The 27,614-nt window shown below is 39.3% G+C and overlaps 1 protein-coding gene across 1 annotated transcript; it reads left to right on the top strand.

Annotated features, from left to right (window-relative positions):
- The first annotated feature begins 462 nt into the window (after positions 1-462).
- Positions 463-27,614, top strand: cttnbp2nla (CTTNBP2 N-terminal like a). The gene is made up of 5 exons (XM_062996609.1): positions 463-529; positions 10,683-10,790; positions 20,533-20,796; positions 21,863-21,970; positions 26,067-27,614. The coding sequence occupies exons 1-5, from the start codon at positions 518-520 to the stop codon at positions 27,228-27,230; spliced, it is 1,656 nt and encodes a 551-aa protein (XP_062852679.1). The 5' UTR covers positions 463-517; the 3' UTR covers positions 27,231-27,614.

The following is a 27,614-nucleotide window of genomic DNA, read 5'->3' as shown; positions in this document are numbered from 1 at the left end:
GGTTGTTTAATCATACAGCTTTAACAGTTCTGTTTTACCTTATTCTCCAGATATTTATTGGGTTCGAACCTTTACCTTGGTTACTGTCTGTAAGGAGTTTGGCATGTTCTCGTGTCAGCTAAAGTTTCATGTTTTCCAACTTCCTAGGTGCCTTTATTGGGGTCCTTTCCAGGGAGTATTTCTGACCTGTGTTGAAAATGGAAGTATTTTACCTGAGAATAAAACTTTAAGTTTGCTGCATATACGTAAGTCTGATGTGAACAGAATCACAGCGGCTCCATGAGACGGATGGAGGCTGCCCCAAAAATCCATCCTTTAGTTTAGTTCCTGCCTTCTTTTTCCAAAGCCGCTTTCCTATTCGTCCACGATTCGAAATCGCGTTTGCCTATTGGCTGTCGGAGATGTCAATCATAGCTACTCGTTTGCCTCGCTTCTTCATAACCGAATTGCAGTAAATGGATTATCTTCTTTAAATCAAACAAACCTATGTGCGCTATTAAAAACTGAAAACGCTGGAATGGCACCGACGGTAAGAACATTTAATATTGTTTACTACTTTTCTTTAAATGTTTTTGACAGTATTTTGCATTCTTGGGATGCGAGTAAAGCAAAAACAGTGCTCTGCAAACTTTTGTCCAGCTTGTCTAAATAGTGTCCAACAGTTTGGAGTCGTTGAAACTGTCTGTAGATTCAGATTAAAAGCTCATTTATTGCGTCAATGTATTTATATTTCTAATTTGTAAATGCATTGTAGTAATCTTTACGTTTGCAAGGTTTTATAAATGTTGTAGCTTTTCTCTTTGTTGTTTTAAGAGCTGCAGTCCAACTACCAAACAGCCACAGAGTATCTGTCAAATAGTCATACATAAATGCATATATACACATATTTATACTTATATACATAGATATACAGATTTATACATAAATGCATATATACACATATTTATACTTATATACATAGATATACAGATTTATACATAAATGCATATATACACACATTTATACATACATGCATAGATATACAGATTTATACATAAATGCATATATACACATATTTATACTTATATACATAGATATACAGATTTATACATACATGCATATATACACACATTTATACATACATGCATAGCTATACAGATTTATACATAAATGCATATATACACATATTTATACTTATATACATAGATATACAGATTTATACATAAATGCATATATACACATTTATACTTACAGTATATACATAGATATACAGATTTATACATAAATGCATATATACACATGTTTATGCTTACATGCATAGATAAACAGATTTATACATAAATGCATATATACACATATTTATACTTATATACATAGATATACAGATTTATACATAAATGCATATATACACACATTTATACATACATGCATAGATATACAGATTTATACATAAATGCATATATACACACATTTATACATGCATAGATATACAGATTTATACATAAATGCATATATACACACATTTATACTTATGTACATAGATATACAGATTTATACATAAATGCATATATACACATTTATACTTATGTACATAGATATACAGATTTATACATAAATGCATATATACACATTTATACTTATGTACATAGATATACAGATTTATACATAAATGCATATATACACATTTTTACTTATGTACATAGATATACAGATTTATACATAAATGCATATATACACATTTATACTTACAGTGTATCACAAAAGTGAGTACACCCCTCACATTTCTGCAGATATTTAAGTATATCTTTTCATGGGACAACACTGACAAAATGACACTTTGACACAATGAAAAGTAGTCTGTGTGCAGCTTATATAACAGTGTAAATTTATTCTTCCCTCAAAATAACTCAATATACAGCCATTAATGTCTAAACCACTGGCAACAAAAGTGAGTACACCCCTAAGAGACTACACCCCTAAATGTCCAAATTGAGCACTGCTTGTCATTTTCCCTCCAAAATGTCATGTGATTTGTTAATGTTACTAGGTCTCAGGTGTGCATAGGGAGCAGGTGTGTTCAATTTAGTAGTACAGCTCTCACACTCTCTCATACTGGTCACTGAAAGTTCCAACATGGCACTTCATGGCAAAGAACTCTCTGAGGATCTTAAAAGACGAATTGTTGCACTACATGAAGATGGCCAAGGCTACAAGAAGATTGCCAACACCCTGAAACTGAGCTGCAGCACAGTGGCCAAGATCATCCAGCGTTTTAAAAGAGCAGGGTCCACTCAGAACAGACCTCGCGTTGGTCGTCCAAAGAAGCTGAGTGCACGTGCTCAGCGTCACATCCAACTGCTGTCTTTAAAAGATAGGCGCAGGAGTGCTGTCAGCTTTGCTGCAGAGATTGAAAAGGTGGGGGGTCAGCCTGTCAGTGCTCAGACCATACGCCGCACACTACATCAAATTGGTATGCATGGCTGTCACCCCAGAAGGAAGCCTCTTCTGAAGTCTCTACACAAGAAAGCCCGCAAACAGTTTGCTGAAGACATGTCAACAAAGGACATGGATTACTGGAACCATGTCCTATGGTCTGATGAGACCAAGATTAATTTGTTTGGTTCAGATGTTCTCAAGCATGTGTGGCGGCAATCAGGTGAGGAGTACAAAGATAAGTGTGTCATGCCTACAGTCAAGCATGGTGGTGGGAATGCCATGGTCTGGGGCTGCATGAGTGCAGCAGGTGTTGGGGAGTTACATTTCATTGAGGGACACATGAACTCCAATATGTACTGTGAAATACTGAAGCAGAGCATGATCCCCTCCCTCCGGAAACTGGGTCGCAGGGCAGTGTTCCAGCATGATAATGACCCCAAACACACCTCTAAGACGACCACTGCTTTATTGAAGAGGCTGAGGGTAAAGGTGATGGACTGGCCAAGCATGTCTCCAGACCTAAACCCAATAGAACATCTTTGGGGCATCCTCAAGCGGAAGGTGGAGGAGCGCAAAGTCTCGAATATCCGCCAGCTCCGTGATGTCGTCATGGAGGAGTGGAAAAGCATTCCAGTGGCAACCTGTGAAGCTCTGGTAAACTCCATGCCCAGGAGAGTTAAGGCAGTTCTGGGAAATAATGGTGGCCACACAAAATATTGACACTTCAGGAACTTTCACTAAGGGGTGTACTCACTTTTGTTGCCAGTGGTTTAGACATTAATGGCTGTATATTGAGTTATTTTGAGGGAAGAATAAATTTACACTGTTATATAAGCTGCACACAGACTACTTTTCATTGTGTCAAAGTGTCATTTTGTCAGTGTTGTCCCATGAAAAGATATACTTAAATATCTGCAGAAATGTGAGGGGTGTACTCACTTTTGTGATACACTGTATGTACATAGATATACAGATTTATACATAAATGCATATATACACATGTTTATGCTTACATGCATAGATACACAGATTTATACATAAATGCATATATACACATATTTATACTTATATACATAGATATACAGATTTAAACATAAATGCATATATATACACATATTTATACTTATATACATAGATATACAGATTTATACATAAATGCATATATACACACATTTATACATACATGCATAGCTATACAGATTTATACATACATGCATATATACACATATTTATACTTATATACATAGATATACAGATGTATACATACATGCGTATATACACATTTATACTTATATACATAGATATACAGATTTATACATAAATGCATATATACACATGTTTATGCTTACATGCATAGATACACAGATTTATACATAAATGCATATATACACATATTTATACTTATATACATAGATATACAGATTTATACATAAATGCATATATATACACAGACCTATACATACATGCATAGATATACAGATTTACACGTACATGCATATATATATATATATATATATATATATATATATATATATACAGTATATATATATATATATATATATATATATATAAATATATACCTGTATATATACAGTATATATACAGTATATATATATATATATATATATATATATATATACAGTGTATCACAAAAGTGAGTACACCCCTCACATTTCTGCAAATATTTCATTATATCTTTTCATGGGACAACACTATAGAAATAAAACTTGGATATAACTTAGAGTAGTCAGTGTACAGCTTGTATAGCAGTGTAGATTTACTGTCTTCTGAAAATAACTCAACACACAGCCATTAATGTCTAAATAGCTGGAAACATAAGTGAGTACACCCCACAGTGAACATGTCCAAATTGTGCCCAAATGTGTCGTTGTCCCTCCCTGGTGTCATGTGTCAAGGTCCCAGGTGTAAATGGGGAGCAGGGCTGTTAAATTTGGTGTTTTGGGTACAATTCTCTCATACTGGCCACTGGATATTCAACATGGCACCTCATGGCAAAGAACTCTCTGAGGATGTGAGAAATAGAATTGTTGCTCTCCACAAAGATGGCCTGGGCTATAAGAAGATTGCTAACACCCTGAAACTGAGCTACAGCATGGTGGCCAAGGTCATACAGCGGTTTTCCAGGACAGGTTCCACTCGGAACAGGCTTCGCCAGGGTCGACCAAAGAAGTTGAGTCCACGTGTTCGGCGTCATATCCAGAGGTTGGCTTTAAAAAATAGACACATGAGTGCTGCCAGCATTGCTGCAGAGGTTGAAGACGTGGGAGGTCAGCCTGTCAGTGCTCAGACCATACGCCGCACACTGCATCAACTCGGTCTGCATGGTCGTCATCCCAGAAGGAAGCTGACGCACAAGAAAGCCTGCAAACAGTTTGCTGAAGACAAGCAGTCCAAGAACATGGATTACTGGAATGCCCTGTGGTCTGACGAGACCAAGATAAACTTGTTTGGCTCAGAATGGTGTCCAGCATGTGTGGCGGCGCCCTGGTGAGAAGTACCAAGACAACTGTATCTTGCCTACAGTCAAGCATGGTGGTGGTAGCATCATGGTCTTGGGCTGCATGAGTGTTGCTGGCACTGGGGAGCTGCAGTTCATTGAGGGAAACATGAATTCCAACATGTACTGTGACATTCTGAAACAGAGCATGATCCCCTCCCTTCGAAAACGACCCCAAACACAACCTCCAAGATGACAACTGCCTTGCTGAGGAAGCTGAAGGTAAAGGTGATGGACTAAACCCAATTGAGCACCTGTGGCGCATCCTCAAGTGGAAGGTGGAGGAGTTCAAGGTGTCTAACATCCACCAGCTCCGTGATGTCATCATGGAGGAGTGGAAGAGGATTCCAGTAGCAACCTGTGCAGCTCTGGTGAATTCCATGCCCAGGAGGGTTAAGGCAGTGCTGGATAATAATGGTGGTCACACAAAATATTGACACTTTGGGCACAATTTGGACATGTTCACTGTGGGGTGTACTCACTTATGTTGCCAGCTATTTAGACATTAATGGCTGTGTGTTGAGTTATTTTCAGAAGACAGTAAATCTACACTGCTATACAAGTTGTACACTGACTACTCTAAGTTATATCCAAGTTTTATTTCTATAGTGTTGTCCCATGAAAAGATATAATGAAATATTTGCAGAAATGTGAGGGGTGTACTCACTTTTGTGATACACTGTATATATATATATATATATATATTTATATTTATAGACCTATACATATGCATGCATATATACAGTATATATATATATATATATATATATATATATACATACACACACAAAGCTTTATACGTACGTGCATATATATACACACAAAGATTTATACATGCATGCATATATGTACACAAAGATTTATACATGCATGCATATATATACACACAAAGCTTCGTACAAACACAAAGCTGTATACATGCATGTATATGTACACCGAGCTTATGCATGCATATATACACAAAGCTTTATACATGTATGTGTATATATACACAAAGCTGTATACATGCATGTATATATACACAAAGCTTTATGCATGCATATATACACAAAGCTTCATATAAAGACAAAGCTGTATACATGCATGTATACATACACAAAGCTTCATATAAACACAAAGCTTTATACATGCATGCACATTTACAAAAAGCTTTATACATGCATATATACACGCTTTATACAGGCATGCATATATACACAGATGTACACATACATTTATAGATATACACAAAGAACTAAGGACCTTTGGGAACTAAGGACCTTAATTGTTGCAGTTTTGCAAGTGGAATTTTGCCCATTCTGGCTTGATACAAGACTACAGATGCTCAACAGTCCTTTTCATGATTCATAGCCATGCTATTGTAGGACTAGTGTTGTCTTGCTGAAATTTACCCATTCTGAGGCACTGATTCACCACTATGCCATGACAAATGTTGGCTATTGCTTCTATTGTTGATAACAGTTTTTAAGCTGATTCTCTCAGTTTTCTCATGAACCCCATTTTATCCTCCTCCTTTTACCCAGTCATTGCTTATTTAGCTTTATTAGACATATACTGACATGGCAAACTAAGATTCAGAAGTTAAATTCCAAATTCCCTGTAGTAGTGCACTACACTGTGCAGAGAGTAATGAATCCTACGCCGTAGCACAGAGTATGTCCAATAGAAAAGCAGTTGGGATTCAGCCAGTGGCTACAGTGCGGTCTGGAATGGAGTCTGAATGAATGTCGGCCCACTTTCTGAAGCGGCTGGACATTTTTAACGATGAATGCTAAGGGCCAAAGAGGAAATGCTTTATTTCTGAACCGTATAAAGAGTGCTGCAGGACTAAATCACAAATGGCTTACTAATAAACATCTATTGCACCACATAGACTGCTTTCCCATACTTGTATATGGGAAACCTTGATTACAAAAGAGCTTGTCAACAAACAGAGCTGCATAGATGTGTTATATTAGGTTAACTGCTAATTACCAGCATGTGAAAATGATCAAATAACTTGATGTGGTAAATTTGAAAGAAACAGCATGATGCCAAACATAATTCCTGAGTTACAGTCAAAGCCACTAAAATTGTTTCATGTTTGAAGATGAACATCAGACATCATGAGGGTGTATGCCAGTTCTGGACAAATAGTGCCAGCAAAAAAAAAACAACGATGGAACTTACTGTCAGGAATAACCACAGAGTAGGTATTATTTAGGTGCTGGGTCATTCTCAGCAGTGACACTGACATGGTGGTGATGTGTTAGTGTGTGTTGTGCTGGTATGAGTGGATAAGACACAGCAGCACTGACCTCACTGTCACTGCTGGACTGAGAATAGTCCACCAACCAAAAATATCCAGCCATCAGCGCCCCGTGGGCAGCGTCCTGTGACCACTGATAAAGGTCTAGAAGATGACCAATTTAAACAGCAGCAATAGATGTGATCGTCTCTGACTTTACATCTACAAGGTGGACCAACTAGGTGTTGGTGTGTCTAATAGAGTGGACAGTAAGTGGACATGGTATTTAAAACTCCAGCAGCGCTGCTGTGTCTCATTCACTCATACCAGCATAACACACACTAACACACCACCACCATGTCATTGTAATATTACCTGCTTTGTGGTGGTCCTGATCATTGAAGAACAGAGTGAAAGGGGGCAAAAAGTATGTAGAGAAACAGATGAACTACAGTCAGTAATTGTAGAACTACAAAGTGTTTCTATATGGTAAGTGGAGCTAATAAAATGGACAGTGAGTGTAGAAACAAGGAGGTGGTTTTAATGTTATGGCTGATCAGTGTACCTTAATTAGAAAAATTATTAAACATGTCATATATTTGATAAGTAAATTCTCACCATATTTTCAGCCTCTGGATAGATGAAGCGAAAGGATGCTGTCAACCCACAAAATTGCGGTGGGGATCAATAATGTTAATGAAAAGCTTCTGGTGGATGCCATTAGGTCTAGCAATTGTTTTACAAGGGTATATATTAGCCAAAAATTTATTTTTTTTAAAAGACCCAATTGTGCACATATTCTTTCCTGTTTATATTCCAGTTTTCCAGGATGATAACGTTCCCTTACATGCTGTGAAAATTATTTAACAGGGTGTCTCTCTAACACAGAAAGATCCTTTATTGGCCTTCACAATAGCCATTATTAAGCATAATCAAACCCTTATGAAAAGTTCATTAGTGCAGACACTTCCTTTATCTCTCTTATTTACTTAGTAAATGCAAACTATCCAGGCCCTGTGGCTGCTTTATACAATGATGCTCCATCCACCATACCTCACAGCTGGAAGGAGACTTTGGTGCTGGTGTGGAGTGTTGTCCAATATAGCCTTGTGTCACGGAGAGGCGAGTGCCTTGCAATGGAGGTGCCAGATGTAATCGTGGTGTTTGGCAGTTAATCTGTGCCGGTGGCTGGACTTTTTTGCGTTAAAACAGGTAATAACTTAAACACTGTGGGTTGTTGTAGAGGCATATGGATCCATATGCATGCATCTGCAAATATGGTAAGATGATTATTTTGGGAGGAGAACGTTTCTGTGGTCAGCCAACAAACCGCGAAAGCTGTTAAAGCTACTAACAACCAGGTTAAGTACCACTTAAGTACCTGAAAAGAAAAACAAAGCACAGGGCATGTATAAAAAATCTAAACACTTTAAGTAACATCAGAACAATAAAGTCTGCTGCAATTTGTAAAGCGTTAATGATGAAATGTTAAGATAAGTGGTAGCGGTTTGCCAAGAAGAAACATGAATTCCTCGTCTACAGTAGCTCAGATTTTGTGGTTTCAGAGAGTATAATGTAACCCAGTCCTCATCACTTCATGATGTGGAAACTTTGGCTGACCACATGAATCTCAATGTGATGTCTTAGCTTTGCAGAAAACAAAGTACCAGCAGGCCTAACTTGTTCTGTAATGGTCATTATTCTTAATGAATAAAGTTTTAAGATTTATGCACTTATTAAATCTTACGAATGTTGCTTAAAGGTTCAAATTTCAGATGTTTCTTCTCCATTTCCTACCCATAAAGCCCCTCAACTTTTTTGGACTTTCAGCAGCAAAGATAATTTAGAAAGTCCATCAAACTGTCTAGCTTTAATGTTATGTACGGTGGCTTTAACTCATGAGGAGTAAATGGAAAAAAATGCCCTTGATGGTTTGCCTTTCTCATGAACCTTGAGATGGAGAGGGAGATTCATCATCCAGATGTGTTTGCATATGTGTGTTTATTCAGGCAATGCTGCTAGAATTTCTCCTCTCCTCATCTCAGTTTTTTTTACTCGAGGAAAAAATTGCTTGCTTTCAGCATTTTTAAAGAAATTCACTCCAATAAAGTCAGTAACTTAATAAGGTCAGAGGTGCAAATGGTGTGTAGTGTTTAGATGGGGATTCCCAGCACTACTGTTTGTGTGAGTGAACCACAAAGTAGATTCCCAGAACTCGATTCCCCCTGATTGCTTTTGTCTGAACCCCGAGTGTTTTGTCAGACTGGGCTATAGCATGCAGTTACACTACTGCGCAAAAAACAATCAGTTCTGTACCTGGGGGAATTGTTCCCATATGGCTTTAGTAATTTTAGCTCTACCCAGAGGTGCCACCTGTAACAGTGCACAGTGCCTGTTGATTTATGTGGTTTTAATTGAATGCTTGAGTGTTTGTTGCCCTGCGACAACGTTTCCATTCATATAAGCGTTCATATGATCTCCTCAGCACTACTTGACCTAAGTCGTTGCGTTGGGCTTGCGATTTCTGCGGATGCTGCAGCGCTCAAAGCGCAAAAAAAATTCTCATGTAAAACACTTACCACAAGTTTTAAGTGAATTTGTAGGTTAGAATCTGTTGCATATCTTAATGTTTAAAATGGAGCACTTGAGAATTTGGCAATATGGACATAAACCCTGTTTACATTTAGTTTTGTGCCATATTATTATGTCATACAGTTTGTTGTTCAAATAAAAGAAGCTTAAATAAGATTCAGAATAAAAAATTTTTTTGAGGAAAATTAATCGTTTAGATTAATCGACTAATCAATAAAATAGTCTATAGATTAATCGATAGAAAAATAGTTGTTAGTGGCAGCCCTAGTTTTATGGCGATTTTTATCTGAGTGCAACAGATGCTTCAAATTGCCGCTAGGTAAAATAAAATAGAATAAAATACCTTTATTTGTCATATAGGTGTACAGTAGAACGAAATTCTTTCTTTGCATATCCCAGCATGTTTGGGAACTGGGGTCAGAGCACAGGGTCAGTCATTGTACAATGCCCTTGGAGCAGAGAGGGTTAAGAGCCTTGCTCAGGGACCCAACAGTGGCTGCATAGCAGACCTGCAATTCGAACTCTCAACCTTTTAATGGATAGTCTAAAGCTCTACCTACTACCACTGTCCTAGGTGTGGGAGAATGGATAAATTGGTGGGTGTGTGGATACCTGGCATAGATTGCCACCCTGGCTGGGATACATGAAGAAAGAATTTCGTTGTACTGTCTGTCTGTATATGTTTATATGACAAACTATAGGCATTCTATTCTACGTTAGATTGCTGCACCGTGCGAGTACCATTTTACAAGTATGTTTTAATATTTAGCACCAACCCAGTACTGCATCCTACTAGCATTTTGATCTGTTGGCAGAAACACAGTGTTTCTAACCAGCTTAACCTCTAATCACTTTTTAACTGCATAACTACATTCGTAAAAGCAAATGTGTGTGGCTCACTAGTTCTTGTTTTGTGTGCCAAATGAACAGGAGTCCCGGCTAAATGTAGACACTCTGAGTAAAAGAGATGTGCTGCTCCTCTTCAGTGTGTTGGAGGGAGAGTTGGAAGCTCGAGACGTTGTCATCCAGGCGCTCAGGGTGAGTAAATGATTAAAGCATTCTTACTTCTTTATGTCTGGCGCTGGCTTTGTTATTTATTATTATACATTGTTACATTTTAGTCCTGGTTTGCTTAGCGTTCACACACTCAAATTTACAATCAAACTAAAATAAGCAAAAAAAAAATAAGTGCATGACACACATATGTTGAGCCAGTCGTCAGCACAATGCACCACTCTGGCTTAATGGTGTTGTGTATACTTGGTGGTGTCTTATCCAACTGAAAACTGGTGGTAAAAGGTGGTAAAATAGATGAAGGAGACAAAACAGTTTTAGAAATTCCTCCACTGCACATACCAAAGAAGGTTTTCCCACAGCACATTTAGTGTCATGTCTTGTGACATCACATCCTGTGTTTGGTTCAGATGGTCCGCTGTTCTTGGTGCGCTTATTTGGTTGTGTTCACATTTAGTGTAATGAACCGCACTAAGAGCAATATCACCTGGGTTCATTTTATTTGAATCACAGCTGACAAGTAAAAACAAAACCTTAAACTAGAATGTCTAGCTAGCTAATGTAGCACAGTATGAGGAAATCTATTTTTCTTTGGTGGTGTTTAAGGATTGGTGGTATTGAAATGCACAATGTGACATGCTCACCACATCAAAGACAGGCGGGAAAAAAAATTCTGGCAGTGTCAGAAATTTTGGAACAAAATATCCCAATAAAACAACAGCAGAGGATGACGGACATCAAGAGTTAGAATGTTCTTTCTAACGAATGTACATTTAAAGAATCAACATTTAATGTTGTCCTTTTTTACCAGCCACAACACTACTTTACTAGCCACAACTCTAGACCTCCACATTTTAAATGTGTTTTATCTAAGCATAAAATTGCCTCTATTATCCCATATAATATGTGACTTAACAGTTTAATTGCAGGTCTGTTGTAAAAGAATGTGAATTTGACGCTGCTCAGGTGGCGCAGCGGTAAAGTACGCTAGCTCACCAGAGTTGGGGTTTCGAATACATCGTATCGAACCTCAGCTCTGCCTTTCCGACTAGGCTGGGTGGCAGACAACGATTGGCTGTTGTTCAGGTTGTTAGTCGGATCATAGGTCCTAATAACTGGTGCGACTGTGGCCCCTGCTGGCTGACTGATGGCGCCTGCACAGGGCTGAGGAATAATGCTGATGGGGGTGTGGCCCTACGTGCACAGTGCCTGTCAAGTATATGAACTCGACTCGTGCAGGTGAAAAATGCACTATCTGTACTGACTGTGCGTACCGGAGGGGGGCGCATGTCAGTTGAGAGGCGTCCTCAGTCAGCGGTGAAGGGTTGAATCAGTATCGAGGACGCATTCAGGGTAATTGGACACGACTGGACTGGGGGATAAAAATGGGGGGGGGGGGGAATATACATAAAAAAAAAGAATGTGAAGCTGATCTGAAAAATTTAACACATTTGAATACTGAACGCGAGGGATATCACACAGTGTCATATAAAATCAGACAAAATCAGACAATGTTATATTCGAAGATCACTGAAATTGCATTGTAAAGCTGGATTAAAACATTAGAATTTTATCACTCTGTGAAATCCAAATGTGTATCTAGCTAAATGTCCCAGCTGCCTAATTACAACAGACTTACTTTCCCATGTGTCTTTCTCTTTTTTTCCTGCTCTGGGATGTTTAGTGCATTCCAGATCTCTCGCTGGCTCAGAAACCACAGTCATTACGGAAACCAGTCTTCTAAGCTCCAGGAGGAACAGTTAAACCTGTGCTCTGCAAAGCATGTTCAGCAAGTACTGCAGCATCATATACCAGGCTTGCCAGCGTTATGGACTTAGTTTATCTGCTTTGTGCAAGGCATGTGCACTAAGCAAACCACTTGATCTTTGCTTAGATGTGTTTTAGTTGATTACAAGCCTCATATAATCATCCAGTTTTCTCAGCATAGGTGCTTATTGTCTATAGTGACAAAAGAACAATCCTACTAAAATATAATAAAAGCATAAAGGTGACATGAGACATGCAGATTGCTATTGATTGCCATTGATGTGCCTGTTGGTTAAACAGTGGATTTCTAAAAACAATTTATTAAAGAAAACAGAGTATCTATGATGCATTTTAGACAAAATGGCAAATAGCATCTACTGTAACGTGGCTGCATTCTTAAGTGGGGTTTTCTTTAGTTTCAGATAGGTGAATGTTAAAATCTTCAATCTGTATGTGTCACAAGCGTCTAAAAACACCCATAGTCATTACCCTGAAATGATTTTGTGCATGGGTCTTGATAAATTCTGTTTTTATTTACACTGCAGGAAAAGTGCCCCAAATTGAATAGTTTTTGTCATGTGACTTTTGAGTTGTTTCTTTTGTAAACAGCTGTTTAGAACTCAGCTATTTATTCTAACAGTTCTCAATTAGGGTTGTTCCTCTGAAATCTAATTTAGTTTTTAGCTGTCTGTGTGAATGTTTTTATTTGCTCTGTATCCAACACTAATTTAAACAAATTATGGTTCCAAACTGACCTGAATTTGTAGAGCAGCAGCACTTGTAATCCACTGGATTCTGGCTCTCTGGACACACACACCCATCTGTAAAATAGTCAATCATGTTTCTTCAGCTGCCCGACCAGCCAACAGGGCTGCTATGACTCTAACTCTGTATCTCAGTGATGTGAGCGAATGGGCTAGTGGGCTAATGTACTTGACCGCTGTGCCACCCAGGCACCCATTTAATATCATTAATATTATTTATAATTATTAGAATTAGTAATATTATTTTGTTTTTGATGTTGTAAGAGTAAATCAGTCAACAAAATTTGTAAGGCAAAAAACGTTATTCCTTTAATCACATAATAAGCAAGAGTAACGCTTTAGAATCAAGCACAAAATCATGACATTTACTAATGGAGCTGTGTAATCTTCTAGATCTATGTAAATATCCATATACACTTATATTACATCATATTTTATTTCGTAATCTTCATTGCCAAAAAGCCCTATTTCATTTCTATTCGGCTTTAGTCAAATTAATATTGGATAACGAAACGTCTGTTTTACTTGCATGAACCGTTAGTTGTAATCAATGTGTAAATGAGGATGTAAGGACCTCTTGAACCAGAACCTGATTAATCAATCAGGTTTTAATAAAAGCTTGTTTTGATGCTGGATGACAGACAGTTCAATGAATCAGATTCAAACGATCTGATACAGTATGTTATATGAGTCTTTGAATCTGTGCATGTTTTTTCCACCCAACTTGAATATCTAAAGGGCCAGTGAATCCAGTCTGTATAGTGTTAAGAATTTTGTGTGGAGACTTTTCTGTGTATTATTCTCTGTACTAGCACCAAAGTGGTAGAACCAACTTCTGAGTCTTTCAACATCTTCAAAAGATGATTAAAGACCCACCTATTTACTAGTTTTTTTCACACCTTTTACTAATGTTCTATACTATTTGTCAAAAAATCTTTGTTCTAACTGGGTTTCAGCAGATTTGTATTCTTGGACTGTTGTCTACTTGAACTATAATAGAGAAGTGTTTACTGTTGAAGCACTCTGGATAAGAGCATCTTCAAAATGCCAAAAAGGTCATTGTAAATGAAGAAAATTTTTTATTTTTGAGACTAAGAAGCGCTGAACCTTGCATCGTGAGCCCATCTGAATATAACTCTATTCAGTTATGCAACCAAGATGAAGTCATGTCTGAAATAAAATGCATACACAGATGAACTTCTTTCTAACACTGACTAAAGCAAAGACAAAGCAGAAGAATCCAGTTCTGTGTCTGCAGATTGTGGAAGAAAGACTCCTTTTTTATACTGAGAAGAGGAAGTGGAACTAGATCTAACTAACTTCAAAATGTTTTCCATGTCTTGTTTGCTGCTGTTAGCAACAACTAAAAAGGGAAAAAAGTAGGCATCAGTAAATGGGGTTAATGCTGATGTTACAATAACTAAAGCTTATTTTCCAAAAAGAGGAACACTGGTTTGCAATATTTAGCTTACTGTTGGAATTTGACATGCTGTGTTTAAAGCATATCGCAGTGATGGCAAGTCAATGTTCCCAACAACTCAGCTTGTAGACGGTCACTTCTACTTTAACTGTTGTCATGAGGTCAAACTCTGTCAGGCGTGCTTGGATAAGACACTTAAAGATACTTAACCATCATGATTAGGTTAATCTTCTCAAGCCCAGGACAATGGGACTAGTCTGACACGATAAGAGGATATAAACAACAATGTATTTATGAAGTGCTTTAAGGCAGCTACATTGCTATCTGCTATTTGCTGTGTGTAATAAGTGGTAATTAATGCATATATAATAAAGTTATAGTTCCTGTCTGTGTATCCAAAGCAGTTCATGTGAAAGTCCAGTATTGCCCAGTGCAAGAAGACCAAGGCATTATTTTAATATCAGTATTCCTGTTGGAATGTAACTAATGTAAAGACCTGGGTGACTTCTTGTTATTGAGGCAATTTAATATCAACTGTCCATAAGCTGAACCTGAGTTTATATGTTATATGTTACATGTTACATGGCAGAACAGTGATCCAAAAGACAGGCAAGTTTTCACCTGAAAAGCTGGTGGGACAAAAAAGTTTTGGATTGCCCTTGTCCAAGTTCTGATATAACTCCAAATGCTGTGGTAAGAACTGAAACAAGCACTTTAGGTCTAAAAACCCAGCCCTGCTGGGGATTTGAACCTTAAATCCCAGTGATAGTGGGCTAGAGTACTTGGACCACTGCACCACCCCCAAACATAGACTGTGTTTGAAATCGCCTACATAATATACATAATGTATACTGCACTCAGTATATACTGTATACTGCATACTGGTCCCCATAGTAGTAGGCAGTAAAATATGCAGACAGCATTTTCTAAGACTGCGCTTAATGCCGCCAACCAGTGACGGGACCAAATACGACTTAGGTTATGCACGCAGCAATGTGCTGAGGGAAATCATATGAACATAGTTTTAAAAACGATGCATCAACGTAAACATTTTTAGTGTTGACGTCATCGACTTGGTCGACCAATCGCGGCAGCCCTACTTTGGTCACATACTCAAAATTTTGGCCAGAGTACTATGTCATCCAGGTATCTTTTGCTTACTGGATAAAAATTATTTTGGTCACATACTGTATACTGCATACTGATTTGGGGCTCCATTAGTACACAAGTAGTATGTAGTAGGCTGTTTCAAACACAGCCATATATAACTTGTCTATATACTGTTATGTTGCCATAGATACTATACATAAATGCCACTAAAGTGCCACTGTACCTGAGAATTAGGGACTTGGCAGAGCAATAATCTTTCTTGCTTTCTTATATGAAAAGACACGCATATTCTATTATCAATCAAACAATTAACATTTAACTGAATTTTCATTCTAATAACAATGCACATCTTCCCGAATAGACAATGAGAGCAGTCAGTGCTCTGAGTAGAACATGTTTTTACTTGTCAGGATTTCTTTGTGTTAGGAAGTGACATGACTAAGTGTATTTCCATTAGGACTGTCCTCACTGAACTCTGCTTTCAATCTCTCTGCTCCAGCTTAAACGTCTAATGTTAAGACCTGGTGTTTTTCTTTCTGTGTGAAGTGAGGGGGCTTCACTAAAGAATGTGCAGGGGGAGGTTTTACAGAACACAGGTAATTAAAGCCAAGCCAGTTGTACTGCTTTGCTGCAACCATTCACAAACATCCACAGTACTTTTCTAAGCTTGTTGTAAAAACACTCCATGTTTTTACTGATCTGTCCTTATACGATCTACAAGAAACCCCTTCTCCAAATGTTCCTGTTTCTATTTTTATTCAGGAATTGAAATTAATCCTGGACCAGGACCCTCTATACTGCAAGGTCTTTGTTTATCTACAGTGAATTGTAGCTTGGGTTAAGTTGTCATACTTCCATGCCTTATTCTTTCTCAGAAATGTCAGTTATGATAACAAGTCTTCATCATCTGTGTTTGACGAGTTGTGCTTGTCAGTTCATGGCAAACACAAACAGTAATTGTGTAAAGTACACTAATCAAGACACAATCAGATCACGTAAACACTAATTGCTCAGGAGTCTGTTAAATCACTGCCAGATGGGGATGTTTGTAAGCTCTAATTGTGGTACTAAAGTGGTAGGCAGAATATCCCTTCTGTTATTAAAAGTGCTGTTCCTGGATCAGGACACGATGTGGCTGGTACTGATACCATGTGCATTGTGAAAATAGGAAATATCAGGTGCATTTCATTAAATTAACTTTTATATACAATTGCAATGAATTACAGTCAGTGAAGCTGGCATGTAATGATTGCCTGACCACTCTTTTTATCTTCCATAGAAACTCACTCACTTTCTTAACCACTTATCCAATTAGGTGCTGGAGCTTATCCCAGCTTTTCAATGGGTGCAAGGCACACAGTAACACCCTGGACGTGGTGCCAGTCCATCGCAGGGCATACACACATGCACACCCATTCACCTATAGGGCAATTCAGTGTCTCCAATTAACCTGACTGCATGTTTTTGGACTGTGGGAGAAAACCGGAGCTTCCGGAGGAAACCCCCACTGACACGGGGTGAACATGCAGGCACAGAAAGGACCCAGGACCTTCTTGCTGTGAGGCAACAGTGCTACCCACCGAGCCGCCGTGCCGCCCTTCCATAGAAACTGACTGTAACTGAAAACTTTTGAAGCCAAATACCACCCTGTTTAAATAAAAGCCATCTCATCACACCATTTGTCTATGGTATCAGTGAGCACTTTCTATTGAATTGAAATTGGTAAGTCTGTTTTAGGCCCATACGTTAACTTTATATAAAACTTAATGTAAATACATTTAAAGAATGCACAACACTGCATTGTCCTTCAGTCATCATTTTACTTCACCCATATTTTGTTACATATATCTAACGATTCCTGGTCATTATTATTTATGTGGAAATAACTATCGGACAGACACTTTGACCTGTACTGCAATCAAAAAATCTTTGATTATAATAATAATCAAAAATCTATTTTATTTGGCATTTTTTTGTAGACGTGCTTTGGTGGTGCAGCGGGAAGCTATCGGCCAGTCATGCATTTACATACAGACTGAATTGGTTATGTCTGAAAAGGGGCATGGCCAAGGCCCCGCAATGAATTGACGTTTTGTTTGGAGTATGGAACTACATTGCTCCCACTGATTTGCATTCAGTGTATTATTTTTAGATGCCATTTGGGTATCGGTTTAGAATAAATCCATAATGTGGTTTTACTTTTCTCTTTAGTATAGAGGTTGTTTACTGGTCCTCAATTTGTGTGAAATTTGTACATGTAAGGACTTAAATTAGCTTTAATTTAAGTTGCATGGTCTTAATTTTTAGGCTGCTTTGTGAAAGCAAATCTAAAGGTCAAAGAATACTAACTACAACACCAAGTATGTATAGGACAACTTATTCTGTACCGTTTGGCCTACTACAGAGTATTAATTCGTCTTATTTCTCTGTCTCTTAATTTTATGAGAGGTGTTTTTAAATTTCCAGTGCAACACACAGTATGGTTAGCCTGGGCTTGCATGTGCAAACTTGTCCTTTTTAAATGGCCTGGTACGAAGGGTCAGAACACACACAAACACTTATCAGATGTTCCTTCATGTTCCAACCTGAATCCTGTCTTTAAGATGTGTAGAATTTAAAGCTATGACCTCAAAGCTAAAAGGAACAACCCAGCCTTCTTCAATCCTTCTATCATCCCCAAGCATGTCTCTTTAAACTAACTAGCCTTTTTTTAAGCCTGTATAAGTTCAGAGCGAACTGTACAGATGTGCTATTATTGTCTGCTGACATGAACAGGCTTAAAAGACTTAAATGACTCCAGTTGTTGAGTCTCTCCTCCAGGACTGACCTACTTCAGGCAGATTTTTACCCTCTGCCTGTACGGACCTCCTGCATCGTTCCTGTCCTAAATAAGTTATTGGAAAAGGCTAAAGACACACTCACACGCACAGTGAGCGTCAGAAGATGGTTTATGTTGTTCTTGGCAGGGTCACAGGCTCTGTATCCTCATGTTTCCTGTTTAATAAGAGAAGCATGTGTGAGGCAGAGAGAAAGAGAGAAAATCAGAAACAACTAACAATTTTGTATCTTCTGGATCTCCTGTTGTAGCTACAGTTTAAAACAGAAGCTGTTAAAGAGTTTTCTATAAATACATAAGTATTAAATACATAATACATATATTTATGTAGGTTGTATTACAAGCTGTCCAAGCCTGGCTGTATATAGTGCACAAATGTAGACACTTGGTATCGGTATCTTTTTTTATGATGTATGCTTGTATGTATGCTTCCATATAACCAAAATGCAGGTTTTTAATTCAGTTGAGAGCAGACCTGAAAGTCATGTAGAGTAAATGTGTTGAAAAGTTATAGAACACATAATAAAAAAAGCTTAGGCAAGATTTTTACTCTTAAGACTGTAACTTTTCAGAAAAGTTGGAACGTTTTGTACAAAGCATTTAAAAAAAAAACAACAATAAAAAAGAATCATCTTGAACCAGCAACATTCTGATTACTAGTCCAGTAGGCTGAGCTACTACTGCACTTGAAGGATTCCACATTCTGGAAGCTAATACATTTTATTTTGTAAATATAACGGACTAAAGGGGTGGGGCGGGGGTACACCGGTCCGTAAAATGCGATTGTCCAAAACAGCAAGGTTTCTTTCCAGGGGGTGCGAAAAAATATACGAAATCACAGCACTGAGGTCCAAATGTCCAAAAATGCTAAACATGCACATAATACATGCGTGTAAACAGTAAAATGAACAATGTAAATAGATATGTGAATATGTAAAGTAAAACCTGTAAATAAATATTAAGATTTGTGTACTGTACTACTGGGGAGAAATTTCATTTACCTTGTGTGGTGGAGGAGATTGTTGCCGTGATCGTATAGTAGGGACTCATGCTCAAGTCCCTGGCTTGTGGCTTGTGGCTACTGGAGCAGTGCTGGTGCATAACTAGAGCTTTAAGCAAAAACTAAGCATAAAACCCAGAGAAAAAGGCAAGAACAAAACGAGCCTCCCGACAAAATAAAGCCTATCACTCATTTAAATGAGAACTACTGGTCTTGGCACCCTCCTCTTGGAAATTCTAAACCAGTGGTCCTCAACCACCGGGCCGTGGACCAGTACTGGTCCGTGGGTCATTAATTACCGGGCCGCACAGAAAGAATAAATCATTAGAGATCGCTACAAAAAACAATTAAATTTCCAAAACTCTTCGGGTGTTATTGTCTTATCATCACTAGGTGGAAGCAGCGAAAAAAGCTCAGGTTTTACACTGATTTGCCATTCTATAGTTATTTTATTTTAAATCCTCCCGCCCTTGCTGGTCCGTGAAATTATATCTTATGTGAAACCGGTCCATGGTGCAAAAAAGGTTGAGGGCCGCTGTTCTAAACAATCGGACCAGACAAATCCATTAAACAGAGGTCCGGTTAATCAAGGTTCCACTACATGAACAGATTTTTAATATGATGCCTGCGACACATGTATCACTGTGTTACGTCACCTTTCCTATTAATGACATTTCTTAATGGTGTTGTAGCACGTGCAGAATGAGGCAGAGCATTTTCTTGCTGAAATAACTTTGGACGTGGTGTAATAAAGGCGTACATTAAAATGTATATGTATGACTTTTTATGCAGTGTTGTCTGAGGGCTTAAAGATCACTCACATACCTGCCATTGCCTTCTTCTAATGTAACCCATTCTTTGCTTTGCAGACTCAGTGCAGAGACACATTCATTTTGGAGCGCTACGGAAGGTTTGACCTGAGCGATCCATTTTTGGCCCTGCAGAGGGACAGTGATGCTCTTCAGGACTCTTCTCAGGGCAGAGGAGATGGGACCAATTCTACACAAAGGCGAGAGGCCAACACCAGACGCTCTGATCCCCTCACCATGCTAAGGCTGGTGGTGGGTCACTGCAGGAGAATGCAGGAAAAGATGCTGAAACAGCTTGCAGCTGCCGAGAGCAGACACAAGAGGGTGAGAGCAGAGAGACGGATTAATACATGTGTAGATTACTTAATTTGTTTTCACATTCTGGAAGCTGATAAAGTACACAGTATGTTTAGTAATAGAACAATGTCTATGGCTACCTCCACTCTGTTAGCAAGAAAAAATGGTGTGAGGTGATGTACTACACTTTACACAGACATACTTTACACAGATGTACTTTTACATCACTGTACATTACACAAACACAGATACATAGATATACTTTTACACCAATGCATGTTACACGGCATACTTTACACAGATGTATTTCACACATTACACAGCCCCATCTTACACAGATGTACTTTACACTACATAGACGTACTTTACACATACTTCACACAGGCATACTTCACACTATACAAAGACGTATTTTACAAAGATATATTTAACACTTTACACAGACATAGTACTTCACACTTCAGAAGGACTTATTTTACATAGGCATACTTTACAAAGATATATTTACCACTTTACATATAGTTTACACTCATGTACTTCACACTACACAGACATACTTTACAAAGATATATTTAGCACTTATTTAACAGACATAGTTTACACTGATGTACTTCACACTTTACACTTTAGAAGGACTTATTTTACGCAGAAGTACTTTACACAGACGTATTTTACACAGACGTACTTCACACAGATCTTTACTTTAGCTTGGCATGGGTTCAGGAGAATCCATAAAGCAGGTCCCTTCCCAAACCTACTTACAATGACCCTTATTTAAGGGTGGACCACAGCATGCAAATGCTTAAATGTACCAAACTTGAGGACCCCAAAAACAGGTCTGGAACAAAATGCACTAAAATTCAGCTTTTTAAGATCTAAGGCCACTGACTCAGAACATTTGAATGCTGCTGATGACTTAGTGTATGTTTACAGACAACCACGGTGACATTATTCTGTTCATTTTAATTTAATTGGATTGGTTTTTGAATCGGACAGGTTGTAGCAGGTCAGTGAAAGATTATCCTCAGCTGTAGCAGGTTAATACGGTCTGACTTGTATGCATTTATCTCATTAGTTCCACTGCTGGTTTCAGGTCATTGCAGATTTGGAGGAGGAGAAGAGAAGGCATGCTAAGGACACAGCAGAGGGAGATGATGTCACATGTATCTTAGAGAAGGAGCGAGAGCGCCTCTTACATCAGGTACAAAACTGATCTCACATGATCTCTTTTTGTCTAATTTGAACTAAACACTCTTGTTCAAATATTATAACTTTTTAAGATGTAAAGATACAAAAAATAGAAATAAATAATTAATAGTACAATAAAAACTTATATTACTTGTAAATTATTAGTTATCTAAAGTAATTTAAAAATGAGGTAGTTCGACACTCAGGTGGCGCAGCAGTAAAACACGCTAGCACATCGGAGCTGACATTTCAAACTCATCGGTTCGAAACTCAGCTTTGCCATCCGTCTGGGCTGGGCGCCTACATGAACAATGATCGGCTTGTTGTTCATACAGGTTGGGAAGTCAGATATACAGTGTATCACAAAAGTAAGTACACCCCTCACATTTCTGCAAATATTTCATTATATCTTTTCATGGGACAACACTATAGACATGAAACTTGGATATAAGTTAGAGTAGTCAGTGTACAGCTTGTATAGCAGTGTAGATTTACTGTCTTCTGAAAATAACTCAACACACAGCCATTAATGTCTAAATGGCTGGCAACATAAGTGAGTACACCCCACAGTGAACATGTCCAAATTGTGCCCAAATGTGTCGTCGTCCCTCCCTGGTGTCATGTGTCAAGGTCCCAGGTGTAAATGGGGAGCAGGGCTGTTAAATTTGGTGTTTTGGGTACAATTCTCTCATACTGGCCACTGGATATTCAACATGGCACCTCATGGCAAAGAACTCTCTGAGGATGTGAGAAATAGAATTGTTGCTCTCCACAAAGATGGCCTGGGCTATAAGAAGATTGCTAACACCCTGAAACTGAGCTACAGCATGGTGGCCAAGGTCATACAGCGGTTTTCCAGGACAGGTTCCACTCGGAACAGGCTTCGCCAGGGTCGACCAAAGAAGTTGAGTCCACGTGTTCGGCGTCATATCCAGAGGTTAGCTTTAAAAAATAGACACATGAGTGCTGTCAGCATTGCTGCAGAGGTTGAAGATGTGGGAGGTCAGCCTGTCAGTGCTCAGACCATACGCCGCACACTGCATCAACTCGGTCTGCATGGTCGTCATCCCAGAAGGAAGCTGACGCACAAGAAAGCCCGCAAACAGTTTGCTGAAGACAAGCAGTCCAAGAACATGGATTACTGGAATGCCCTGTGGTCTGACGAGACCAAGATAAACTTGTTTGGCTCAGATGGTGTCCAGCATGTGTGGCGGCGCCCTGGTGAGAAGTACCAAGACAACTGTATCTTGCCTACAGTCAAGCATGGTGGTGGTAGCATCATGGTCTTGGGCTGCATGAGTGTCGCTGGCACTGGGGAGCTGCAGTTCATTGAGGGAAACATGAATTACAACATGTACTGTGACATTCTGAAACAGAGCATGATCCCCTCCCTTCGAAAACTGGGCCTCATGGCAGTTTTCCAACAGGATAACGACCCCAAACACAACCTCCAAGATGACAACTGCCTTGCTGAGGAAGCTGAAGGTAAAGGTGATGGACTAAACCCAATTGAGCACCTGTGGCGCATCCTCAAGTGGAAGGTGGAGGAGTTCAAGGTGTCTAACATCCACCAGCTCCGTGATGTCATCATGGAGGAGTGAAGAGGATTCCAGTAGCAACCTGTGCAGCTCTGGTGAATTCCATGCCCAGGAGGGTTAAGGCAGTGCTGGATAATAATGGTGGTCACACAAAATATTGACACTTTGGGCACAATTTGGACATGTTCACTGTGGGGTGTACTCACTTATGTTGCCAGCCATTTAGACATTAATGGCTGTGTGTTGAGTTATTTTCAGAAGACAGTAAATCTACACTGCTATACAAGTTGTACACTGACTACTCTAAGTTATATCTAAGTTTTATTTCTATAATGTTGTCCCATGAAAAGATATAATAAAATATTTGCAGAAATGTGAGGGGTGTACTCACTTTTGTGATACACTGTATATACTCTCTCATGGCTGATGCAAATACGACCTCTGCTGGCTGATTAATGGCACCTGCACAGAGTCAAGGAATAATGCATTGATCAGGGTGTGGCTCTCCGTACACAAAGCTGATTCACATATGAACTCACTTTGTGCAGGTCAAATGATGCAGTCGGCTACTGCACACATTTCGGAGTGTTAGTTTCGTTCTCCTCAATCGGAGCGGGGATCAGCATCAGTGGAAAGGAAGCATAATGCAATCGGGCAACTTGATGCGCTAAAGACAGGAGAAAAAGGAAGAAAATGTGAAAATAAATAAAATAAAAAGTAGTTGTCCAGCAGGCCAACTATTACTAGTGAAGTATCTAGTGAAACAAGCTCAGGAATCATGTTAGTTGTTAATCAAAATGCAGTGAGAAGAAAATAATTATATAAAAATAAGACAAATACTTCAGATTTAAATGTGACATATAATGATTTAAACTTTATTAGATAAAGACAGCACCTATTAATTTATACACACATCAGTACAGTACTGTTATATTTACCTACAAAGATTTACTTTATACAGGAACATAATCAGCTGTGTTAAACGTCAAAGTGCTTGCATGGATGTTTGCTGTTTTTTTTTTATATTATAAATATATTTAAGCTATTTACATGTTTGTTTGGTTGCTCTGGGCAAAAAATACATCAAAATCAATTCTACAATATGAATACATTATTATTACCCATGTATTCTGGTACTTGTGTAAAAGCACAGTTTAGAACACATTTTTTTGCAAATAATAGATTCAGATTATGGGTTCATGTCCTACACAGAATTGACTTAATTGTTCAGTATACTAAAAAAGCATAAATTAGTATATAATAGTTTACTTACTGATCTGGAACTACTGTACGTTATGCTTTGTCTGTGTCCACATTATTTGCAGTTCTCTGCAGAGATCATTGTTTAAGTATCTGGCGCCATCTGGTGGTAAAGCCCTGAAATTACCTATACGCCAATCTCCTAAATGCGAGTTCGTCCTGTTTTGTGCTACCAAATTATAAAGATAATTTAATGATAAATTACAGTAGGTGATCGTTTAGGAGGAAGGCCGAAACAGCCCAGTTTTTGGAAGGTGTACTTGTCAGTGCGCTCTCAGTGCCGGTCATTAGCCTAGATATAAATAGGAGGGAGGCCAGATGGGGCATTTAGTATTAGAGAGAAATTTGATATTTACATTCCATTTACATTTTCAGCATTTAGCAGACGCTATTTATCCAAAGTGACTTTGACAGTACTGTGACAGTATACTGTCTAAGCCAGTGGGTCATTAATTACCGGGCCACCCAGAAAGAGTAATTAATTAGAGATCGCTACAAAAAGCAAGTACATTTCCAAAACTCTTTAGGTGTTATTGTCTTATCACCACTAGGTGGGAGCAGCATCTCGTTGCAGTGAAAAAAGCTCAAGATTTACACTGATTTGCCATTCTATAGTTTTTCTATTTTAAATCCTCCCGCCCCCGCCGGTCTGTAAAATTATATCTTATATGAAACCGGTCCATGATGCAAAAAGGGTTGGGGATTGCTGGTCTAGGCAATTGAGGGTTAAGGGCCTTGCTCAAGGGTCTCAACAGTGGCAACCTAGCAGTGGTGGGGCTTGAACCAGTGACCTTTTGATTACTATTCCTGTACCTTAACCACCAGGCTACAACTCCCTTACATGACAGAACAGGTAGTAACTGGTTACTCAAGATTCATCAATGCAAGTTTAATGTCAAACACAGTCATGGACAATTAGTATCTCCAATTTACCTCGCTTGCACGTCTTTGAACTGTGGAAGGAAACCGGAGCTCCCGGAGGAAACCCACACAAACACAGAGAGAACATGCAAACTCCACACATAAAGGACTTGGAGCGCTCCATCTGGGATTCGAACCTAGACCCTTCTTGCTGTGAGGTAATATGTGGACTAAACCCGCTGTGGTGACCCCTGAATACAGGAGCAGGTGGAAAAAACAGGATTGACTTTGTTTATTTTATGTAAACAATCTTTTTCCATCTCTGACTGAGATCAACATTTTAGAATCTTAAATAAAAAATAAAAAAATTAGCAACAACATAAAACAAAATTGCAATCAGGTATTAGTTCATTCATTGTAAAATTACTTTTTGTTGCTTTTTTCATTTAGTTGGAGTTTGAAAAATCAAAGTTCTCCCGCTTGGAGAAGGAGAACAAGAAAATCCAGGCTCAGTTGGAGGATGAGCGGCTACAGCATAAGCAGTTGATGGTGGCGCTGGGGCGAGAGTGCAAGCGCTCAGGCTCACGCGCCCACGAGGAGGCACAGCGTGCCAACGGGCTCACCCTTCGTCTGGAGCATCAGCGTTCTGTCAATCAAAGCCTGCAGGCAGAACTCGAAGAGCAAAAGAAGCATGCCATGCAGATGGAAGCCAGGAGGGAGGAGCTGCTTGCTGAGTTTGATACAGAGAGGGAGCAGCTCAGTCTGAGGCTCAGAAGAGAAGAGGCACGGAGCAGTGCTCTCCAGGAGGAGGTGGATAAGCTAAGGGGAGAGATACGAGAGTTCAGGGGAGAAGAGGAACGAGGTAGTGGGTGCAACCAGGTGGGAAACGGTTTTGTTAATGGTGGGACGGAAAAATCTGATAAGTGTGAGCTTACGACGAATGGTCATCATGCTCCTGTAGAAGACGGAGGCTGTAATGACTTCCAAACAAGCTCTGACCAAAATGCACTGACCAATGGGAGTTCATCACCATCTGATCTAAATACTGACAGCAGGGCAAACTCCCCTTCCAGCATACAAGCAGCCTACCAGGCCGGAATCCAGCAGCGTTTCCATGCAGTGCGTCACAGGTTTCAGTCCACCACCGAACAAGACCCTCAGCCCGGCTCCCCTCTTTCTCATTCTCCTCGGGATTTATCACCCTGTGCCATCACAGGTCCTTCAGGAGAAGCCAGCAACTCCAAACAGGCAGCCCGCATCACAGTGACACAGGCACTGAGCCGATTAGGCACCAAAACATCCCCCACTCCAAATGGCTCACCCTTTGGAACAGACTATCGCTCAGTGGCCCCATCTGGAGCTCTGTCACCTGGAATTCGCTCTCCCATAATTCCCAGGGCAGAGAGGGGCATCCCTCCTCCGATTCCTCCAAAGAAACCAGGTCTGGCCGAGACCCCACCTTCCCCTGCCACCCTTCGAGCTGCCCACATTGCTCAAATATCAGTGGGATGTGGCCGTAAAAGTGCCGAAAACACCAAAGAAACGGACCTGCTGTTGTCCTCCCGCAGATGCACACCTGATAACTCCAAAACAATCGCACAGACGATATCATGAGGTCTGTAGTGACACCAGGATTTGGGATAATTTCACTTGCAAGGGCCATGAGGAGATATCCCTTGTGTAGAGCACACATACAGGCAGGTAGCATCACCGAGGCTTATACATGGGTCTCAGCTGTGGTGGGCTGAAGTGTTAGTCCACTGCACCACCTATGTACCCCACAAAAAGATTCATTCAGACACCTTTGCTCACCTGTTAAGCTTCTGTGAGTTGGCAATATCGGACGCTTAAAGACTGTAAACATCTAACACGCAGTAAACATAACAAATGTACAGCCTTACTATTTACTGATACTTTGCTTGTAACTGTGTGTGATGTGACTATTGTACACAATCTTCAACCAGTAACAGGCGCCTCATTTATAAAGATGTGCATATA

The sequence above is a fragment of the Trichomycterus rosablanca genome, chromosome 6, assembly GCF_030014385.1.
Source record: "Trichomycterus rosablanca isolate fTriRos1 chromosome 6, fTriRos1.hap1, whole genome shotgun sequence".
NCBI classification, from domain to species: Eukaryota; Metazoa; Chordata; class Actinopteri; order Siluriformes; family Trichomycteridae; genus Trichomycterus; species Trichomycterus rosablanca.
The sequence above is the reverse complement of the archived record's forward strand: the minus strand, read 5'-3'. Positions and strand labels throughout refer to the sequence as shown.

Bases quoted from the DNA above. Each gene is read 5' to 3' on its own strand.
- cttnbp2nla (XM_062996609.1), top strand. The intron at 10,791-20,532 runs GTGAGTAAATGA...TTTGCTTTGCAG, and splicing joins TTGTCATCCAGGCGCTCAGG to ACTCAGTGCAGAGACACATT. The intron at 20,797-21,862 runs GTGAGAGCAGAG...TGCTGGTTTCAG, and splicing joins CCGAGAGCAGACACAAGAGG to GTCATTGCAGATTTGGAGGA.